At 33.4% G+C, this 14,843-nt stretch overlaps 1 protein-coding gene across 2 annotated transcripts; it reads left to right on the top strand.

The window, feature by feature from the left end:
• The first annotated feature begins 293 nt into the window (after positions 1-293).
• On the top strand, positions 294-13,824 carry LOC128548979 (uncharacterized). Of its 2 annotated transcripts, XM_053524829.1 has the most exons (7): positions 294-410; positions 3,270-3,459; positions 3,713-3,822; positions 5,158-5,292; positions 6,344-6,541; positions 6,961-7,079; positions 11,174-13,824. In XM_053524829.1, exons 1-7 carry the CDS (start codon positions 371-373, stop codon positions 11,180-11,182), a joined length of 801 nt encoding a protein of 266 aa, XP_053380804.1. In that variant the 5' UTR covers positions 294-370; the 3' UTR covers positions 11,183-13,824. The 2 variants fall into 2 exon arrangements, with proteins under 2 accessions (XP_053380804.1, XP_053380803.1); XM_053524828.1 differs by lacking the exon at positions 11,174-13,824 and having other exon boundaries at positions 6,961-7,915.
• Positions 13,825-14,843: the final 1,019 nt, after the last annotated feature.

Below are 14,843 nucleotides of genomic sequence, written 5' to 3' on the forward strand. Positions count from 1 at the left end.
GGGTGATCCGCAGATTTATCTTTCAGGAATAAAGTCTCTTCGCTGGACTAGCTTCTCTGCCTAACTGTTACACCTCAGTCTCTGTCTGTCTGTCTCTTTGTCTATCTGTCCCACTCTCCGGTGAGGCTCAAAACTCGTAACCTCGCATGAATAAATAAATAATAATAATAATAATAGTTATATTCAATATAATGTATAAACGTATACAAGTCTTAGTACAAACGTGGTATTGTTCGTATATATAACCTGCATAATAATGCATAGCTTGTTTACAAGATAATTATCAGCAAATATACAATGTAGCGTTTCAGATGAAATATTTTTAAGTCGTTCCCTACTGACAAGGAAGTGTGTCTTGTTGATTAGTAAAATGAAACTCCTACCGACATTTTGTTTTATGTGCATAACAGGTAATATATTTTTGTTTCTTTTGTTTATCTTCGAAATGATTTTATATATTGGTGCTGTTGCGTGGTCAAATAAAATTAGCGTTTTACCCTATATCAGTCAACGGAAAGGTAAGATTTAAGAAATCATTTCAATTAACAATCTCGGGAGTATTTCTAATACGTTAGATCTGATTCGTTTGACTTTATTGTAGAATGAAAGTATACTTTGTATTGTTCCGGCCACAGGCCGGTATTGACCTCACCGTTACTTCCTATAAATATCTGTGGTGAAGGTCATTTAACAGCAGATTAACAAATGATTAAAACTACATAGTGGTTGGTGGATGAAAAATTCCACAGGTTTTCGAATGGAATAGATATGTTCTTCGGGGGTGTGCAGGTGCTCTGAGCTGTTTGTTAGACAATATAATCCGTTGCAAGACTCCTTCATCATAAACCTGAATCCCCTCGGTAGTGAAACTGCAGCAGAGTTCGATTACAAACCTGCCTACTCTATCACTCTGATTGAAAACGTTGCAAGAGAACAAAGAATTTGTCATCTTTATAACAGTAACTTATTAGGAGATGAATTTCACTATCTTTTTAATTGCAAATACTTCAATGTTGACAGAAAGAAATATGTAGATGAATACTATTATAAATATCCAAATACTCTCAAATTTTCGAACCTTATGAACAGCAACAATAAGAATACTGGCTGTCTTCTGCAAGAAAATTATGTCTGTTTTAGATAAATGGTTAGTTCTCATCCTCCACAATATCAGTTACTTCAGCAACTGTTTGTCATGTCATTCTGATTTTGTTACTATGACTTGTTATTGTTATAATTGTTGTCAGATGCCCTTATGGGCCTTGACTTGAACTGTAAACTGATAAGGAGTGATCTCCCGTAAACGATTTACAGTCAAATCGTCCCCTAGTCAACTCGTCCCCATTTTGGTCATTTCGTATCCCTTGACGATTTCAAAAATGGTCATTTCGTCCCCCACTTTTCACAAAATATGTGTTCTGTAAAATATGTTCTATATAAAAAAGTTGAAAATTCTACTTTAAAAACTACATTTTATTTTGCTTTATAAAAACCCTATCGTAGAGTGCATGCATGTTTCGTAGCTTCAAGTGTGCATTGACTAATGTGGCCGTGTATCTTTTTCAAAGATACTTCTGGTTATGTATTAATATCGTGATATGTAAGCATGGATAGTGTTTGACTTAATTTACATTTCATAATTTCAATGATTATAGTGGAAATGTTGTAAATAATGAGATTTGGCTTAATTACAATGATAACAGGCTGCTAATATGCAGCATTTAAAGGGAACCAAACAATCGTTAGAACCGGTACTCGTTGTAAAATACTAAAAACAAATTTACACAATCTCACAAATCAGAAACTCCCTCTATAAATAATGGAACCAAAACGAAATACCCTTTGTAAATAGTTCTAATTAGAATGCAACTCTATAAACAGCATAGTCCAGAGTGCTAAGTTGTAAATATAGAAGTAATCAATACCACACTCCTCCAGCTAAAATAACTAAAATCGGGCGAAGAGTCCCGTGTATGAATGCTTTACACCTGGCTAGCTAAAAAACCAGGAAAGCTTCTGGAATTGGAGCTTGGTCTCGATCTCTATCATTACCTCATTAAGTAATTTATCCCATTACTAGCTTCTCAGAGCGGATGAATTATTTAAATGAAGACGTTTTAATTAGCCAACCCGAAATAAATGTTCTTCCTGCTCACCAAAAAATGTATAAAATAGTACCAATGACCTCATCATAACTATCGAAATGTCCTCCATAATGTTCAGATTTAAGTTTGGGAAAGAGATGGAAGCGTCATTGTACTAAGTCAATGCAGTACATAGTAAGTGGGAGGAGTTTAAAGCCACTCTCAGCTAATACAATTTAAGACATTTATACAGGTGCACTGGTATGTACTATTATTATACCTCATGTAAAACACCTAATGCAAAGTCCCTTTCTCTCAAAATGTACTGATTTTAATGTCTCTCACGCCGATCCGCGTTTTCGAATAATCTCCGGGTAATAATTTTAATAACACCTGCGCAGAGGTGTCTTTTGCCCAGGTGTTTTTAAAATTTCAATTTATATTAATATTTTTCTTGTTTTGGTTGCTTCGATATAATAAAATAAATAACACATGTCAGTGAGGGTGTTATTTATATAATGATATATTTCGTACAATCCCAGTATTCAGATGCAATTACATTGCTTAATGTTAATCCATTTAAGGTTCTTTGGTGGATGTGAAACATGATGTTTCTGGATCAAATTAATGATCATTCATTTTATCCACGGACACAGTTCTCGTCAGAAGATTTTGTTTTCATTTATCGTTACTACGACACAGGCATTAAACTATATTTCTGGATACCCTTACGAGTTCTTTAAATGCAAATTGTCGTGTTGCATTTTTGGGCTTGTTTTCAGTTTCATCGTTTTTTACGAAGGGCAGTACCACCAAGAGAAGTGTTTATGTCTTGATGAACTGTCTCGAGTAATATCATTTTCCATGCAAATATCTAATCACTGCTTTTGCTATCTGATCTGAACCAAACAGAAAACTTAATATCTATAGCTGCCACACATATATTTCAAGTGACTTAAGAATGATAGTGGTTTAAATAAACATCACGCTGCCTTAATTTCGTAAGTATTGTAAAATACGCGAGAGCAGAGGCTCTTGATGCACTCTTGTACACAGCAGATGCAATTTCAATTACGTTTATAAAATATATATTTTAATAGATTGAACAAGTCACCGACTATTTATGGGTGGCTGTTTTGAAACCTACTTTCGGGTAACATATGAAATACAAATTCGTATTTTCAGTGTTCCGCTCGAAGCAAGAATGCTCGAATCTCCCGGAAGACTTAGACGGGGTCTGGACCAGTACAAACTTGGAAACAATAACAATCTCATCATCTGCAAAGACTCTTTCCATGACGAAAACATTTCACAGTTCTTTGACTGGCAGCTACTTCGATTGTATTTTCAATTCCGGAACACAATATGTATTCAAGTAGTCTACTGAATGCATTTTTCAAGTTTTCTTCTTAAAATATATTTGAATATTGCATAAATAAAGTATAAAGTTAGTACAATTAGATAGATCAAATTTGGTGTTACATATTAATAAAAGTGATGAAGTAAATAACTTCTAAATACGAATAATTAATACAATATTTTCTAGCTTAACATCAATAGTCAATGCATAAATATAAAATCACTAACATTATCAATAGCAGCTGTTTTTTTTTATTTTCATACTTCAGGATGAACGAGACGGTGCCAATCTTAAGTGGAACTCTCCAGGTCTACCCGTACGGTTGTTTTGACTTCAGGCAAGCCGGCACATACTCGTATTATTTCTATCTTAATTCAGGTATACTGCCTTGGGATGCAATGATACATGTATTGTTTATGACTCCTGTAATATGATACTAAACAATTTTCTTATTTAAACCCGATTCCGCAAAAATAGATCAAAATTTATTCAACAAAAAGTTGAAATTTAAAATGAAATAGAAATAGCAATGTTTCAAGAATGACCCCTTTAAATTTTAAAAAAAACAAAATCCTTGCTTCGTATATTACATGTATGTGTAGACGACGGTCAACAACACAAAAATAAATAGATAGCGAGAAATATACACAATTATATGTCATTGAAGGCCTCAGGGTATCATAACGTATAACTGTGTCTTTTACATTTACAACTTTGCTAACCCTAACCCAATGAAGGATGCAAGCTTGAATATGAAGATCGTTTCAACTGCCTAAATGTCAGATAAGGTTTCTGTATATTATTACAAACAAATGACGAAACCATTGTATGATGTTTCTATTGGATTTATAACTCACTTTTAAGAGTTTTATTATCATGATTATGTATCATTATAAATCACATTTTCACAGTTTTTGTTACATTACTGGTCTATATCTATAATAGATTTGCTGGGCTAATAAGTAAAGAAATTACATAAATCTGTGAAAATTAATTTCCGATGTCATGTAATTAAACTCTTATTGAATGGCTTGTCTTTAAATAGTTAATATTGACCGGGAGGCCATTCAATAACGGTATACTGTGCATCATCTCTCTTCGAAAATGGCCAAGGAGTGCAAATAAGGCGCCAAGAATGTCATTAACGACATTGGCTTTTGTTTATCTAATTGACTAACTGAAAAACAGTAACAAATAGTAGTTTCATGTTAGACACATATATATGTTTATTCAAGTAAAATTAAACGTAGGTAAGCGCCCTAGCCTTTGGCGTGTCCGTTTATAAGGCAAAACATATTTTGATACAGAACTGTAAATAGCCTTGAAATATAAACTTACGGTCAATTAGTAAAGAAATTCTACATCTTATATTTATCACCATGTCATTTCGTATGGTACCCCTCGCCAAGCTTTGCGTTTTATATGAATGACGTATTGAATCTAGGATGATATCCCAGTACTTTGTTAACTGAAATATACAATGATCATGTAGTCCACTATTTTGTATTCAGATCTTTGTTTGTTTAATTGGATAAGATTGCAATGCCATTAGTTTGCAATAGGAGTAATAATGTTTCTGTCTTACTGGATCTCCTACAAGCATTTAAATAAGGACGTCTTCTCACTAATTTGAAGAAACGTATGATAGGGGTTTGATTCATCCTAACCTGACTTTTTTCGCATATAACTTGTTATCTTTAATTAACGTTTCAGCTGAAGAAATAACGTTAGGTGATTCAAGATTCAAGGCAGTATTGTCAGGAAGCGTTGACACTATCACCTCTCTCACAGACATATGTGATACATCTACAGTGGATACAGCAGAATTTTATACTATGATAAAATCAGGTAAACACGTGTTTGATGATTGATTCAAAAAATATGATAATTAAAAAGAAATAGATACTTGTCGTGAACACATAAAACTTGACCGATGTCAAAAATATCAGTAACATGTCGGTAGGCTCAACCACACATTGGTAGAGAACGTGTCTGACATTTCCTCAAGTACAAACCTATACAGAGTTTAGTATTTTCCTTATATTCATAGTAAAGCATTATTTCATGTTCAATACTTTTATTTCACTTTCGGATTCACTAGTATACATAGAACTTGTAAGACAGGATAAGTGATATTTCGTAACCAATTTCAGAAATATTAATTTTTATTTTGAATTCTCTTTCATGTACCTTCGTTTATAGTTTCTGTTCAGTATATACATAATATGCTTTATATGTGTTCCAATATTGTTCAAAATAGTAAATGCAATAGTTGTTTGATATGTAGAAGAAACGGAAAACAATTAATATTACAATTCAGCAAGCTAGATAGATAAACGATTTCTTTATAACCATAAGAGAAAGTCCTTATTCTAAGTATTTGAAATCCCGATTTGTAAAAAAAAAAACAGATGTAAAAGACACAAGAAAACTTATAAGGTTCCACGTAAACGTGATAGTTTCCTGTCTTTTCCCCCATTATATTTCAGTTTAAGTAGTCATATGACCAACTAGGTGCCCCTCCTTGTATCATTTTCTTACCTGTGCGAGACTGACAAAACGTAGGTTATCAAAAGCGGTACAGCAAATGTACTCGCGTTCCGTTTCTGAGAGCGTACTTTAGCACTGTCCCTAAGTGTGGTTTTCTTATTTTGTTTTCGAAATTATTCTGCTTTCAGAGAACATATGTGAAAAGTGTTCTGTAAAACAGCTGCGGACAAAGGAAGTTCCGGCAGCCCAAAACAATCGGAAACAGACATGTTGACACAATACATGTTCTATTTGAAGTTTTCGTAGGACATGATTAAGAAATCTTATCCTCAATGATTAATATTAATGCTATAGTTCTGATTAAAATGAAACAGTACATACCACGCCAGGATTTTATCTATTTTTCAAGGTTATGTATCCGAAGCAATATCAGCAGTGCAGTGCCCTGGTCCTATATTGTGTTCGTTCAAGTATACATACACTGACCAGACGGGTACATACTGTGAATCTGTGAACACTTCAACAATAATGATCAAAAGTGACCAGAACTATGGTGAAATAGTGGTCAATAACGCCGGATGCACTACTAAGGAACCTTTTTATTCTGGTAAGTATGTTGTTTTTATTTTTAGCCTTTGAGGAAATCAGTCAAAATATTTCTAGCAACATTGATGCCGTTGCAACTAAAACAAGGTGAACAGGCAACATATATGAAAAGAAGATTCAATATCATTTTGGCATCACTTTGGCGGTTCAAAATAAAGCCTTTAGATGATATTTGTAACGTGAGATTTATGATAATTTATATGTGTTATTTTAGAAATAAGATAATATCATATAACTATGACAGTATTTAGTCATTTCAACAAAAGAATCAAATTTGCGAATATGATTTAATATCAGTGTTATAATTAACATTTGAAAATGGTGAGTTACCTAGCTAATAATTATATAGAATGATTATGCGGGTGCATTTGGAAACGAAATTCATCAACGCACTGCAAGTTATCGTTTTTTTTACTACAGCTGGCGGCCAGGTAGGATGTATTGCAAACGTATACAAGTCCAGTACTGATACATACTATACCTCGTACTACAACAGGGATACGTCTTTATCAACAACTTCCTATCAGTTCACATGTGTTGTGAGTACTCGTGTTACTTTGATATCCTATACATAGTCTAAGAATCTCTCTTTAAGATAACTGTAGCATCATCAGCTATATTTGCATAATACTTTCTTCAAAAATGATACCTGGAGGACAACAAAGTAACATTTAAACGAATATTTACAATCTTTCATAACAAATAAAAGGTAAGGGTACATTTTCTGGAAACACAGAGTACCCTAAATACAGCCATCATGCCATGCACCGCAAAGTAGGCACGCGACAAAAGGAAACTGTAACGGAAAAATATAGCAGACGGGTTGCTTCAAAAACCCAACAACAAGTACATTCATGCAAAAATGGGTGAAAAAACCATCCTCCAGAAAAGCGGTCTCCCTATACTGCAAACCACAGCAGACAAACAAACAGACTACAGTGTGATGAGAAGTGGAGGGGGGAGGGGGAGGGAGGAAAGAAACGCCAACAACAAACGAGACAAGATATGTAACATGAAATACGTAATGGTCAAAAACCAGGTTGAACGGTCAGCAACATATACAAAGGAAATTAGGTTAGGGCATACCAACCTCGCACTTACCCTATTTTCAACAGTTAGAAAAGTCAGTATAAACGAAATAACTCCCTGCTGAGAAAGGCTCTATCATTACTCACTGTGACAAAATGCCAGATTATACAAGGTAAACATATAACTGTACTCAACAACTTGTCTGAAGTTAGAGCAACACGAGCTTTCTTTTAGTGCACGACTAAGCAAGCTGCAAAATTCCACTTCCTCCGTCCGTTTTTGTAAGATTTAGTTGAAAATCAGCACGGAGTCTTACACTTTATTTATTTAGTCTTTGCACCATCAAATAGGAGAGCGTAGCGATTAACTGCAGAGGGTACAATCACAAAACATGCACTGTGCTTAATGATTTTCGCATTGTATCCTCTTGATAAAAGTGTTAACACGTTTTACAAATATTTGATTAAGATAAGCATTATGTTTAATAATCCGAAGTTTATAAATTACATCCTCTTAGTATGCGGGGTGTGTAAGTTTTATATTTCTTTAAAAGTTTGGACGATCTGTAGTAAAATTTAGTGAAAGCCGTCTGTAGCTTATAACATCGGTAACTCTGTTGTTATAAAGTTTTGGTGAAATAAAGATTCCCCTAACTCGAAGCAAGCTCTTGCAAAACGAATTAGTTGTGAAACGTAAACACCGTGTGATGTCGCTCTGGTGACATCTCCATCTAAGTGGGGGAAGTTGTTGACAATTTCTGAATTGATCTCGTCTCTTTTATCGAATATGTTTGTTCACAATTGTTAAATATAAGTCCAACAATGACGCTTCTAAATATAAAGTATACGCCTTGTTCAGCTGTAAATATTTATGATAAATGCGTTTCACCATTTCTGAAAAAGAAATATGTTGTCCATATCTAAAACTCACCAATGTATATCGAGGTTCCATTAAATCAGTTATGAGTGGGTGCAGTTAGTCCCCATAGGGATACCAATTACTTGTCTAGTCTTGTCCAAGTTGTTTGCCAAATTTAATAAATAAAAAGGTATCTTACAGAAACCGCAGCGCTTCACAAACCTGATCACAACTCTGCATGGGTGTTTTTGTTAAATTTACTGTTAAGAATACTCTAATTTCATTACATGCCAGAATTTTTTTTAACGTTTTCTCTTGCCAAAGTTTCTCATTTAAAGCTACCGGTTTTTCTTTTATGAATTTACGTGGTAAATTAATATAAAGAGTAGAAAAATCTTATAGTCAGGCATTTGTAGTGTTTGTTTAATAGCTTTTTGATAACATCTCCAGAATTCTTTGTGAATCAAAACAGGTTAACACTCGAGTTCTCATATACCTTGTTAAGAGCACTATTTCTGCACGGCCGTCGTTTATATGACTGAAAAAATGTTGAAAAAAGACGTTAAACACACACACACACACACACACACACACACACACGCACAAACATACACACACACACGCACAAACATACACACACACTTCTGCACATGGTCCTTTATTGCAGTAAGACGAGAAGTCAAAAAAAGAGAAATATTTTTGCAGTGCATCAGACATCAGATCTCATATATAATATGATCTTTACAATTTTTAGCGTAATATGTTTATTATTACAAAATATACGAACAACACGCATTGAATAAACGTATCATTATATGTAGGCTATGCACCTACAAAAGGAACACTCCAAGGTGCCACAATGGTGTTGGAGTCAACAGGTAAGTATGGTTAAATATTGCATGTATTTGCTGAAAACATTTGTATTTTCGAAATGACATTTGTTCTTGCGAAATAATTTTAATTGGTGATATTTAGTTTTATAAAAATCAACAATATAATCCTTTACACAAAAGTATAATCGTATAATATAGAAAAAATATATTAAAACGAATGTATTATTAATTCCCTACTGTTGTACATTTCAGACTTATAAAAAACTGATTCATTTTCTTCTCCAGATGTATGTTTGTAAGCCTAAAATACCTGTTTTTGGTTTAGATTTGAAAAAGGCACTGTATTATGCACTAGCATCTTCCGCAAAGCCAACATGATATATGTCTGCTTTACTGAAACTAAATTAGTTATGATCTTAGACTAGTACTCTTCTCGATATTACTACTTGCTCTATCTTGAACGATTTCCTTTAAGCAACGATCTTCAAAATGTATTTGTATTGATGCATATGTACACATTTTAAATTCCCCTTTTACCAATTCATTTCTTATATAATTCAGTCATAATCAAATTGCTTTGGTAAGAGAAAGTCCTTATTCTAAGTATTTGAAATCCCGATTTGTTAGAAACAGATGTAAAAGCAACAAGATAAATTATAAGGCTCCATGTAGCCGTGATATTTTCCAGTCTTTTCAGTATAACCACTGAAATGTAATGGGGGGGGGGGGGGGGTGTGGAGAGACAGGAAAATATCACGGCTACATGGAGCCTTATGATTTATCTTGTTGCTTTTACATCTGTTTCTTACTATTCGGGATTTCAAATACATAGTAGTTATATGACCACTTCCTAGCTTCTGATGGTGGAGGAAGACCCAAGGTGCCCCTTATTGTATTATTTCCTTACCTGTGCGAGACTGACAAAACGTAGGTTTTTATCAAGTAAAAGAAATCAAAGAAGTCAATCAGATGAAGTTTCTTGTTTAAATATGTTTTACGCTAATACTAGCGAAGCTAGTGTGTTATTTAGTGTTTCATATATGTTTCACAGTCATACATATATCAGTAATAGTTAACGCTCTAACGGCGCAGAATGTAAATTAGAAAGGGAAAGAATACTCTACGAGTACCAGACAAAGCCTGTTATAAATCTGGCATACGTTTATGTTCTGTCTGACAGCATTAGTTTCATAATTTATTTCAGTATTAATACCCTTTTCGAATGAGGTTTTACCTTCCAAGGGGGCTAAACTACAGATAACGGTTGCAAATACGTACAATATATAAATGTCTGGTAGTTTAGTGGTGCAAGGAATGTAATTATCTATTTTTCTGCACACGTGCTTACTTTCTGCACTCGTGTACGCACGAACGCAAGCATATGCACATGCAAGCACAAATGCGTGCAATTTTTCCACAAGAACATCGCACAACTATAGAATAATTAACTTGTATGTACTTAATCCGGTTTAATTACGTAATGTGATTAATCATATACAATGTACCTACGTAAATTCTGTAAAATAACGGCATGTTTTTCACAAGTAAATACAAACAGGCGGAAACAATATACCGTATTGTACTATATTGAAATTAAATTCCGTATCATTCTCGTATTCGGACTTCTTTCATTGATATTCATTATGAGCAGGTATCATAATCACATTAGTTTCTTATTCATTTTGAACGTTTATCAACGCCTTTTTATCAACAAATCTTATATTCAAACGAAACCCAAGACTCCACCACGTTTAAATAAAAATGACACCATGACGTTACATAGAGGATATTTGTATGCTTTGAGTGCATATGGGATATATCTCACTTTTGCTTAAGTAACGAACATTCTTGAACGTAATCTAGAATGACCAGACATTGATAATCTTAAGTTATTATTTTCCATTTTCAAATAGGGTGCGTAGACACAGACTTGGACTCAAAATCAACGAACCTGAAATGGTTGTATATCCTGCTTCCATGCCTCTGTCTTCTGATCACCTTCATAATTGTTAGCCTCTGTATTTATCGCGGGAAGAAGAAGAGAATCCCAAGAAATACCGTGAGAGATGTCGAGATGGTTAATGGTAATTAGTGGCATGCCTTACTCGACCCATAGATGTTACTGAATGGTACATTTTTCAATGGACTTTTCGACTACGATCATTCAGATTGTTAAATACATATTAGCAGAATCTGTAAAATGCTACTTGAATGAATTAGAATATTTGGAAACCACGTTGTGTACTTTATTAGGATGTTTTAAATCTGTCATAAAGGCTTACGAAACGAAAAATGTGTCGATCGATTTTCACCAACGGAAGACTTGACGCCAAAATTGGCAGAACTGCCTGACATCTTAGTGCCCCAGTGGAATGTATATATTTCTAAATGCTAATTCTGGTACAACTACAAGTTATCGCTCGACATCTAAGTTGTTCTTTTTAGATTCCAAGTAAATATGTTTCTGCACCGATATTTCATTGTACTGACTTTGCTGTCTACACCAAACATTTTGAAAATATTACTTGTTATCAAACCTTGAATCGAAATATCAATATTTACTTGTTAAGTAATGTGAAAGCATGATGAATTGTTATTTTTATCAGTTATCATAGGATGGACTCGTCCTCGCGTTTCGGCGGAAATCACGTTATCATTGGGGATTAGTAGTTATTTTATTTCAAACTTTTCCAAAACAGTTTTGATAGCAATGGGCAGCGCCATTTTGAATGTCGAGCCTATGTTATTTTATTTTTGTAGCAAGCGATTTCATTGGCTGAACTATAAATACCGTTTTCGGAAATCCGATACTGTGCGAAATTAGTGTACAATTGGCCACTGTCAGATCTTCATGTACGAGAAGATCGGGATTTTAATCAGATTGGAAACATTGCCAAACATACTTATTCTTAAACAAAAACTGTCCAACAAATTACAAATCTTAAAGTACTTCTAAACGATTCTCTTGATAGTTTCAACAATGATCAACAGGGCTTTTTTTCAGATTTCTTTTTGTTTTTCTCATTCGTTTTCATTATTCCCCTATTTTCGTTTCTTTCTTCAATGGTTTGTATTTGCATTATATGTATTTATATAACAAAATATTATGATCATTATTCGCTTAAGTGCATCAATATTGTGTTTGATATGATGCTAAACCTTTCTCATCTGCCATTTCGGCTTAGATATTTCTCTGTCGTGCTGTCACAGAGCATATGAGGGAATCTTATTTTTTATGCGAAAGTGAAATAAAGATTAAATGTCGAAGCTGAGTTTCGAACCAGCACGGCAAAAGATCTGTTTAACATGAAAATTCTGCTTTACCTCTGAGCTAATTTGTAATTGATACTAAAACTAGAAATATTTAGATTTTAACATATACTTCTCTATGTTCCATTTTAATCTATTCATAGTCTTGTTTGTAAACATCAGGTTATCGATGGGACATAGTGAAACCTAAATAAGTGGACGTTTTCTCGAAAGAATGAACTGGAAAGATGTTGTCGCAATATTGCGGTCGTCATTAGAATTATAGACGTGTGTTTATCACGCTTAAAGGCTTATGAGGCTAAATATAGATTTTTTTACTTCTACTTTCACATTCAAAAACTTGAAAGATAGGCGTTGATTGGTTAGTTGAAAAGTCGCGAGAAGGTGACCTCCAACGGGTCACTGTCAGATCCCAATGTACAGCGTTATTGAGGAGATGATTTTAGTCAGATTGGCAATGTTCCACAACTGTACCTGTAATATTTGGAGAACAGGAGAATGTATGATATGATTTTATTTCTTGAATGAAAGATGACAGAAATATATCTTGAGTTAAATCTATACCAATTTCAATTAGCCATTTAAACAATTTGTTCCAAAACAATTGTGTTTTGTGGCAGCTCCAAAACATAATTATGTTCAATACAGTCTATTTCCATATTACAAAAATCACATAGTCTAGACTTACATATCTGCAATTAAAACGGAACTTGTTTGTTGCAATATTCCTGTGCAATTAAAAATGTAATGAACAATTTGTAGAGTGTTATTCTTACAGTTAACAACACATTCTTATGTGTTTCATATATGTTTCTATCATTTTAATTAGGATTTCGGTTTTACGCTTTTTCTGTAGCTGTATTATTTTTTTTTATAGGTATAACTCAGTTTTTCTAGGATTCATATTTATTTCATCGGATATACTAGGGGTATGTTGTTTTTAAACTTCCGTTTTTATTCCTTTGCGATCGATGAAATAAGTCTGTTCAAGAACTCGGTACTAGGAATGTTGTATTCTATTTGTAATTGATTGAAAGTATTAAAATTGCTTGTGTCTGTGTTATAAATGTCCTTAATACGATTTATGTTTTTACTTTTCCATTGTATGAGCAAAAGTAGAGAGTTGTTATTTCTTAAATATGAATGTTGCTAAAAGCCTATGTAGACTTTCATTAAAAGTTTTTTTCCTCCATGCAACTAATATGTCATTTTATGAATTAGTCTTTAAGCTTGAACTTCAATGCGTCTTTGTATTTCTATTGCAATTGAATAGAGATATTCCTCCTAAATGCTATATGTGCTTCTTTATAATTTCTTTCCACAATCCATTATTTGAATCGTTTGTCATTCATTTAATCCAGCTGGATTTTATTGAGTTTAAAAATATTGGTATGTCAATCATGTTCAAGCCCCCGTTTTCAAATTCTTGTATTATTATATCCCTTTTTTGAGTTCCATATAAATTCATAACAACTTTTAGTAATTCGTTTTATAACTTCATCCGAAAGATTATGTTGAACAGAAAACAATTAGGTTAATTTTGGAAGACTTAGTGATTAAAATACCAAAATATTACCTATAGTTGTAAGGTGCCTAGCTTTCCGTCTATTTATATCCGTTTGAAATTAGGATAATCTAGTATCTTAATTTGGTCTAATTTTTTCATCAGCCTTTGAATGAAAATTAACACCTAGTGTTTTTGCATACTCTAAATTTCATGAAAAGTTTCAATATTTTTTCTACAGTATACTGGGTCGTGCTGGGTTTGGAGCGAGCCTGTCCTAAGAACTGTACATTTATTTTAGTTGAGTATAAGGCGTGAAATAAACGAAAATTGTTCAAACTACCTAGCATCTCTTTAAAACTGTTATCGGTACCGTCTAAAAACTTCAAACATGCTGTTTTATTTATTTCTATACCAAATATCTTAAAACCTTTAATAATTTTATTTCCTCTAATGGCTATAGAGAGTAGTTCAATAGCTAAAATAAATATATAGGGGAACAAAGGACAGCCTTGTCAGACCTCATTTTGACACTAAATGATATGGATAAGAAACCATTATACAGTATACAATTTGTTGGGTTTTTATAGAATAGATTTCACCAACTATGTAAATGTGGACCAAATTGGTTAATGCAACGCTTGAATACACGCATGAATACAAACATAATAATAAGGGAATCGTCAATGTGTGAACGACGAGATCGATTGATATTCTAGTGTGCAAAATAAGATTTCTGACTTAAATAATAGTTAATACAACAAGAAGTGATATTCTAGTTTGTATAATGTTTACCTAAACGACCGCAA

Source organism: Mercenaria mercenaria, chromosome 15 (assembly GCF_021730395.1).
Source record: "Mercenaria mercenaria strain notata chromosome 15, MADL_Memer_1, whole genome shotgun sequence".
Lineage (NCBI taxonomy): Eukaryota > Metazoa > Mollusca > Bivalvia > Venerida > Veneridae > Mercenaria > Mercenaria mercenaria.

Excerpts from the sequence above, each read along its gene's own strand:
- LOC128548979 (XM_053524828.1), top strand. The coding sequence starts at position 371 with ATGAAACTCCTACCGACATTTTGTTTTATGTGCATAACAG. Across the intron at positions 5,293-6,343 it reads TTATACTATGATAAAATCAG|GTTATGTATCCGAAGCAATA; the intron begins GTAAACACGTGT and ends CTATTTTTCAAG. Across the intron at positions 6,542-6,960 it reads TAAGGAACCTTTTTATTCTG|CTGGCGGCCAGGTAGGATGT; the intron begins GTAAGTATGTTG and ends TTTTTACTACAG.